The 8836-nt window shown below is 39.1% G+C and overlaps 1 protein-coding gene across 1 annotated transcript; it reads right to left on the bottom strand.

Moving 5' to 3' along the window:
* Positions 1–2701: 2701 nt before the first annotated feature.
* LOC134815512 (uncharacterized) lies at positions 2702–8373 on the bottom strand. The gene is made up of 2 exons (XM_063824052.1): positions 6963–8373; positions 2702–2727 (listed from the first exon to the last, which is right to left on the bottom strand). The coding sequence occupies exons 1-2, from the start codon at positions 8371–8373 to the stop codon at positions 2702–2704; spliced, it is 1437 nt and encodes a 478-aa protein (XP_063680122.1).
* Between the last annotated feature and the right edge of the window lie 463 nt (positions 8374–8836).

The following is an 8836-nucleotide window of genomic DNA, read 5'->3' as shown; positions in this document are numbered from 1 at the left end:
AAAGCCGCGCGGAGTGGGGTAAGGCTTGCTGTTATCAGCGCTTTGGCAGTGAAAAATATGCTGAAATATGTCAGTCCATTAAGCGAACGTTGTTTATTACTGCTCGTTTATTGTGTGTTTGCTGTCGTCCTATGTTATGTTATGTTATGATATGATGTCATGATTTAGCGATTATTGGTCGCTGTATTACTCAATCATCCGATTGGACTTCCTCAAACCAGGTACGTTGTGTAGCAGAAATGCTGGCCAGCTGTCCTCTGAGTTAGCTAGTGTTGACTGTTGCTCAAGAAGCACGCGTTTTGCGTTCGATTTGTAAATATTTATTGAAAATAAGCTAGGTAGGGACGTGATGTTCTTGTTGGTGTCTGTTAGAGCTAGTAAAGGTCCTTTAAAAAAGATGGATGCTTTGAAACATCGGTTATTGTACGTATCTAGCCATTCGCTACTGTTCTCATGATTTGAACCATGCGTGGGTATGTTATCTGGAAACAAATTTCTAATTGATACAGGTACTGTGTTAGGAAAGTGCTTCATGCGGTGCATTAATGTAAGCGCATTCTTTACGATGATGCCGTGTATTGTCAAAATCTCAAATTTGCAGAATGCTTCTCTGGTGTGAGCTGGCAATTTGCCGTCTTTGTAAAAGTAATTTACATATCCTGGCATAACCATCCGCATTCCTTGCTTTTGTTTACAGAATAATGTCTCAATGTGACATTTTGACGCGAATCCCCAGGCTAAAAATTGATGTTTTATAGTTGATACGAGCAACAAGCAACATATGTTTTGATCCTTCGGTTCTACAGCTCTTGACCTAGGCAGTTAAGCTGAACCCGACAGTTTACGATATAGTCAAACAATCTTGATAGTGTGTCAAGGTCTCTCCTCCAACTGACTGTGGTGCTTATCGTCCAGTCAGGAACAGAATAATAACATAATTTTTTAGTTATAGTATGTTGCTGTAATATGTACAGTTTGCTGTAATATGTGGTCGCGATTATCAACTCAGTGGAATTCCAAATGATGAACTGTGCTTTAAGTTTACACCAACTGGAACCAAAGGAATATACCCATGAGTGCTCCCTGACTTAACTTGGACGGTAAGTGTTTGACAATAAAAACTAGGACACGAATTCTCTGACAAGAAATGTTAGCAGGTTTAAATAAAATATACCTGCAATTAGCAGGTTTAAATAAAATATACCTGCAATTAGCAGGTTTAAATAAAATATACCTGCAATTAGCAGGTTTAAATAAAATATACCTCCAACTGACTGTGGTGCTTATCATCCAGTCAGGAACAGAATAATAACATAATTTTTTATTTATTCAAGTAGCCCTGGTCATTTAAAAAAAATCGTTGTCTAAAATATTTGCCAGTTACATTCAGTACAAGTAGAATTTTCATTCCATTTAATTTTAGGGAAGGGGAAGTTAAACAAGTAAATAAAATTTACCACTATTAACGGTTGAAAATATATATTGAACACGAAGCAGCACTACATCTGCAAAAAAGGGAACGAAGGTAAATTTAAACTAGCGTCTAAGACATGGCTTTGGCTACACAAGCAGTAAAGACGAAAGCATATGCAGAATGTTAGTAACACTAGCATCATAACACCAATAGTTAGATTTGTAGTTGTACCAAGCTCTACAGGTGATAATGTTTGCAATATATAGTAACAAAGTATCTGCATGCAGGATTTTAAATAGAAATTTTAATAGCGTACAGCAAAGCTCTAACCCATGATCCGAAATAAAATGCAGCTGGTAAACGAACTAAAGAGGGGTCCACTGAACGAACCGGACGCGGATCACGCACGTTACGTGCACAGTTAATTTTTAAGCACGGACACAGTAAATCATATATGGTAGCATGGATTCAAACAGACAAACAGTGTTATTTGCAGTAGCACAAGTTAACGATGGAGTACGTTTTCAGTTTGCGGGTCTAAATGTAAAGGACCGTCAATGTTGCCAAAAATACGATACGAATATGTACGGTACCAGCTAAAATATCTGCCAGTTACATTCAGTACAAGTATATTTCGAATAGAAATTTTAATAGCGTACAGCAAAGCTCTAACCCATGATCCGAAACCACTGAACCATTTCAACAGCGCACCTATTACCCGTTATCTATTTTATCAATACTTGAACTTCCGTGTTATCTCATCTAAAATAAACACCCCGCACACAAAATGAATTCCATTGACTTTGAGGGCAAGTGCTGCATTTAAAATTACACAAACTCTTATTACAATTGTGAAAAGGATTCCAAGTTTACATATTCAAAACGGCAATGACTAATTACACAGCACAAATTGAAATTTTGAGTGTCTAACCTGGTAAAAATGAACTGCACCATGGTGAACTAGTACTTCAACTCTGTCAGGTATAACCATGCTTGTCCTCCTGTATACTGCCTCCTCCTGGAACATACAGTTCTTGTCAGTGAAGTCGTGTCCTAGATTCTGTTTTTAAACACTTACTGTCAAAGTTAAGCAAAGCAGCACTCATGGATATATGGTCAAGTTCGGAGACAACCTGTACATAAAATCAGTCACTAATTACACTCATTTCACTGCCATAAACGGTAAAATTAATTATAATTCCTCTGACAGTCCAAGGGGTACAGGCTCTTCAGATATTATACTCCTAACCTTTCTATAATGATATCTGGGTTCAAAATTTAAATAACTCAACCTTGGTGGAGACAGTGGCCACCTGAAAATTACAAAAATAAAGGAGCTGTAAATCACTTATGAAAAAAATATTTACTCCAAATTTCACAATTTAAAGTTACGTAAGACAGGTGGGTACTCAAAAAGTGCCGGTTGAGCAGGTTTGTCTGCTCAACACAGGTGGAGCAGCTCACTGACTACATGAGCTAATATATGTGACTAGAACTAACCCTCTCATGCTTTTTAATTGCTCCAAAGTCCTAATATTTAATATTATGGGTTATACCTTGATCATATTTCATAGAATAGGATCCTCAGAATCGGCTCAACCGAGGTGGAGACAGCATAACATGCAGTTCAAAATCTGTTACTCTGTAGTTTAGGAGCTGTAGAGTGACTGTGGCAGTCCATTTGCAATACCAATGATTCTAAATCATCTACCAACTCATATTACAAGGCATCCTTGCTGAAAAGTACACTCAACATAGGTGGAGACTCAAATTTGGCAAATTTGGGCGTAAATTTGACCTCAGAATTCAAGGTTCTCCACCGCGGTTGAGTGGTTGATGGCTTGTATACATGCTAAAGGGTCACCCAATGTTATTTCTTCCAGATATCAACTGCCATAGCTTAACTCAACCCGGTGGGGCCAGTTTTAATACATTTTTTAATGTTTTAATGTTTAATCAACAATTTCTCCACCTTGTTGAGCACCTTTTCACAACTTTGATAGTTTTTTCATTTGCTAGAACACTTTGCTTTAAGACAGAAGAGGTAACAGTTTTATGATCCCCTACAGTAGCAGTTAACAGAGCAGATAAGAATTAGTGATAAAACCAATGAATTTAGGCATGTTTGACAGGCTTTTTACTGTTTCTTAATGAAAGATCTCCACCCTGTTGAGCGTCAATGGAAAAAACAAAATTTAACGGGAAGTAGAAAAGGCCGAGACACAACTCTCTAGCTAACCTAGAACTCTCTAAACCTATCTCCACCCCCGGTTGAGCAGCTTTGAAAAGTGCATTTAATTTCTCCACCTCGGTTGAGCACTTAAATAAAATATTGATAAAACCATCAGATTGCAAATTTGATGTAGTTTGTGTTACCAATAACCTTTTCCACCTTAATCAAAAGTTTCTTCAACCAGAGCCAGTCTCCACCTTAAATCTCCACCTTTTAAGGGTTTGTTTAATACCACCTGTATCTGCTCAACCGTTCAACCTTTTATTTATTTTTTTTTACTCAGAGAAAGTCCTGAAAAATGTCTTGTCAGCCATATAATCAGGGAGTTTCATTCTGTGTTGAGCTGGCTCCACCACACACTTCTAAAAAAGTAAAAAATGTACAGGTTGTCTCCGAACTTGACCATATGCATTATTCCTTTGCTTCCAGTTGGTGTAAACTTAAAGCACAGTTCATCATTTGGATCTCACTCAGTTCACAATCGCGACCTCATATTAGAGTAAATGTTTTTAATAATACGCAATTGGACAACTAAACCGAAACATGCTATAACTAAACAATGTTAATGTTCCGTTCCTGATTGAACAGTTAGCATCACAGTCAGTTGGAGGAGCGACCAACACACTATCAAGATCGGTTGTTTATCTTAAACCCCCCCCCCCCCCCCCGCGGTTTACCGCGGTGCAGATATTGCACGCGGACCTTGCCGAGCCGAGATGTGGTAGAGATAACAATGCGAACAGAGGGTCAAATAAAGATAAGGAAAGTAAACACACGATATCGATCTGCTGACTCGTCCTGTTTGTGATTGGACGGATCGGTGTCACATGACATAACACCTCTATTACAAGTGGTCGCTCGTTGAGGATGACGGAGCACATCAGGGCTGCCCGTCGTCAGAATAAATTTAATTCAGTTGTTAGTATAATTGTTATATTGTGGTGTTGGTAACCTACCTTCGTTGTGTTTCTTTTGACTTTGTTATCATGCTGTGCTCTGGAAATTGTGATAGTACCTGTCCGATTTGTTAAGGAGACGATCTCCCTAGCTGTTCATATGTTGCAGGATCAGAATGTTCGTGAGGAACAGTCACCAAAAGTGAGTTACTTACCTGCTGTGTGTTTTCGTACTCTGGTCTTCACTCAAGTTGCAAAGCTGCAATAAACGTATCGCAAAGAACATTTATATCTGAAAATTGTGTTAGTACCAGTTCGATCAGTTAAGGTTAGGATTGCCTCGATCTGTCGGGTTCAGCTTAACTGCCTAGGTCAAGAGCTGTAGAACCGAAGGATCAAAACATATGTTGCTTGTTGCTCGTATCAACTATAAAACATCAATTTTGAGGGATAAGGAAGTGTTTATAGGTTCTGAAACCTAGCTAAATCGATTTTTCGTGCAATTTTAGGTCAGAAACAGTCATCAAAATGAGTTAATAAGAAGGTCGATTTCTCGGTTAATTTTGAGGTTTCGTTCAGAAAATAATTCGGGGCCTTCAAAGGGGGGTAACAAGAAAGCGTTACAAGTGTTACAAGCCTTCTATAATACAAAATGTGTATCACCTCTTCAACCCGCAGAACATGTGCTTACCCTAAAAATGTAAACAAATGTGTTTCACCTCCTCAACCCGCCGAACATGTGCTCACTATTAAAGTAAACAAATGTGTTTCACCTCCCCACTAGTATCCACATCTATTAACCATTGAATTAATTAACCATTGAATGTAGTGAGGTAACTTTCACAATCAAGGAGTGCAAAGAAACAAAATATCTTGGCCTCATTCTAGATAATAAATTAAACTTCAAAAGCCATGTAAATTATATTATTAGGAAGGTCATGAAGAGAATTGGTGCCATGTATAGAATCAAAGCACTGCTACCCATTAAATATAGGAAAATGTTTGCCAATGCACTCATGTTGCCACAATTCGATTATTTAGACACGATCTATTGTAGAGCTGGCAAGACAAAACTTGCTGAACTTGACACTCTGTACAAAATGGTAGCCAAAATAGCTCTCAACGTTCCACAAACAGAGAGCAGCCTTAATGTTTATAGAGACATGAAATGGTTACCACTCCATCTTAGACGACAACTCCATCTTTCAAATTATATGTTTAGAATCATCCATGACAATTGTCCTACAAACTTTATGAACAAATTTAGTTACATATCAGGAGGTAGTAGGAGCGGCGAAAGCTGCAACCTATATGTTAATAGATCAACATCACATAAAAACTTTCAATACTTGGGGGCAAAATGTTGGAATAATGTTCCAACAGATCTACGAAATCTGCCCGATGTTAAAAGCTTAAGTGATTCGTATAAGAAACAGCTACTCTCATCTATAGATTTTTTAGATATCATTGAGCATAAGCAGTGATACAACGTATCTCGGGATGATCCGCAGAGTCTCGACTAGTTTCGGCTTACCGCCATCAACAGGATCGATGAATCATCTAGCGGGAAATTTGAAATCAATTATCAATAAACAACATTCCGAAAGTATAAAAGTAAAATTCAAAAGAAAAAGTCAGTAGGGAAATGTACGAAGTAGGTAATGTAAATAAGGTAACTACTGTGAAAGCATGGAGTGGGCCAAAACAACTACAAAACGTGCAGATTAAGACTGAACTGAGATAGGAAGTTAAAAGGAGGAAACACGTTCGCAAGCAAAAAGTACACTTTACTGCTAATAATCTAAGAGAGAGTGTGTGTAAGTGTAAAGGGTAAAAATAGCCAAACATCGGACCTAATTCCCGGTAACTTTGCTCCTATTTAACCCAATAATCCTCGCTTTAAATTTCTCGATATAAATATCTTCAAACATGTTAAGTTCCTCTCTACTACATTGTTTAATAATACCCAAATTAAAATTGCTTAATTTCTCAGAAAGTTTGTCTTGGTGCATTTCAGATATGTGCATGGAAAGGGCCGATTTAGTGTAACAACCTGGTTTAAAAGCTGCCCTGTGGCTGTTCATTCGTGTGCTTAAAGTCAACCAGGTTTGGCCGAAATAAAAGCCACTATCGCACAGTTTACATTGGGCTACATAAATCACGTTTTCATTACTACAGTTAAGCCGCATGTCAATTCTGATAATCTGTTTGTTAACTGTCAAAGTACCATTTGCTGTTCCACAAGTTAGCTTGCATGTAAGACAGCGAGGTCTATTGCAAGCTTGTGATGTTATGTCCGCCGTATTGATGGAGTTGGGTGCTGAGTCAGCAGGTGTTGTCGCAAATCTCCGCCTCTTGAACATTTCATCTGCGATGTTGTTGTCCCTTCTGTGAGCTATTGTTATGGATACCTGCTTACCAATGATATGCTCAATAGTTTGTTTCTTATCTTCAAGGAAGCTCCTGATTTCGTTGAGTTCCTTGCAGTACTGTGTTGAGAGGATCAAGTTGCAGTGTTCACTATTTGGCATAGACTCATTGGTATTCTCCCTCGGTGTAAGGCGTTGATCCCGGTTAACCAGACTAGCTTTGGTTAATGCTGCCTTAAGTTCTGCATCCCTGTATCCGCTTTTCTTGAAGTCTCCCATAATCTCTTGTGCTGCTTCCATAAAAGTGTCCTCATCTGAGCATATGGTTTTTGTTCTTAGAAGTTGTGAGTAAGGAACGCTTTTGAAGACATGAGGAGGATGGTGACTGTTCCTCTGTAGAAAAGATCTGTTATCAGTAGGTTTCTTGAACAGAGAGGTAGCCAGAGTTACTGGTGTGTCGTGTTCTGGATCTGTTATCCTGACCTTAACATCCAAGAAGCTTAGCTCTCTACCTCCATCCCCTGTGAACTCTATCCCGTAAGTTGATGACTCACTGTTGAGTTTAGAGACGAAATCCTCAAATTCCTCTTTCGTACCTCTCCATATACCGAAAATGTCGTCGATATACCTTTTCCATAATCTGATGAGTACATCCCACTCTGGTATTTTAGATTTGAGATGTAGTTTGAGAAATTTGAGGAATGTGTCAGCCAAAGGTCTAGATATGGAGCCGCCTGTTGGTACTCCTTTGATGGCTTTGAAATACATGCCTCTGTACTCTAGAGTAGAGTTTTGAAGACAGAATTCGATGCATGGGAGTATGCCGCTTCTGATTTCAGGGGTTAGGGTTCTATCCTCTTCCAGTGCTGCTTTGACTGACTGTAGAACGATGGTCTGGTCCATGCTCGGGTAAAGGGCTTTCACGTCTAGAGTATAGAGTAATTCGCCTTCTTCTATTCCGACTTCTTTTATTTGGTGTAGGAAATCGTTTGTATCCTTGATGTATTCATCACTAGCATAGTTACGTGAAACTTGGCCGAAGTGGTGAGCAAGGAATTGTTCAAGCCTGGTTGTTGGAGATTGGGTAAGAGCGTGTACTAATCTCGATGGGGGAATGGTCCTGTCTAGGATTTGTTGGGGGTCTAGTTTGTGGATCTTGAATAGTGGGTATGGTATTCCTGTCCTTGTCTTAAAACAGGTTTTTCTCATTTTCCCTCCTCTTTCTGTGTACCCCGTAATGGTTTCTAAAATCTTGTTGTTGAAAGAGCCGTTATTGATTAGATTTTCAATAAGCAACTTCTGGTTTTTAAGAATTCCATCATTAGGGTCTTCTGGTAGACTGCTGTAACCATCTGATTTGCTAAGTTCAGCTCTTATAGCTTTATCCACATCCTGGGGGTTCATCACAAGGACACTTCCTCCTTTATCAGCTCTTGTGAAAACCAATTTACCAAGTCGCATCATGCTCTTACACCAGTTTTGGCCTCTAGTTTCCGCTTTTGTCAGGTTGGGGGTGGGTCTGCTACAGATCTTTTCTACAGAGGAACAGTCACCATCCTCCTCATGTCTTCAAAAGCGTTCCTTACTCACAACTTCTAAGAACAAAAACCATATGCTCAGATGAGGACACTTTTATGGAAGCAGCACAAGAGATTATGGGAGACTTCAAGAAAAGCGGATACAGGGATGCAGAACTTAAGGCAGCATTAACCAAAGCTAGTCTGGTTAACCGGGATCAACGCCTTACACCGAGGGAGAATACCAATGAGTCTATGCCAAATAGTGAACACTGCAACTTGATCCTCTCAACACAGTACTGCAAGGAACTCAACGAAATCAGGAGCTTCCTTGAAGATAAGAAACAAACTATTGAGCATATCATTGGTAAGCAGGTATCCATAACAATAGCTCACAGAAGGGACAA

The sequence above is a fragment of the Bolinopsis microptera genome, chromosome 5, assembly GCF_026151205.1.
Source record: "Bolinopsis microptera isolate Bmic1 chromosome 5, MBARI_Bmic_1.0, whole genome shotgun sequence".
Taxonomy (NCBI): Eukaryota; Metazoa; Ctenophora; class Tentaculata; order Lobata; family Bolinopsidae; genus Bolinopsis; species Bolinopsis microptera.
Note: the sequence above shows the minus strand (reverse complement) of the source record. Positions and strands in the feature narration are given on the sequence as shown.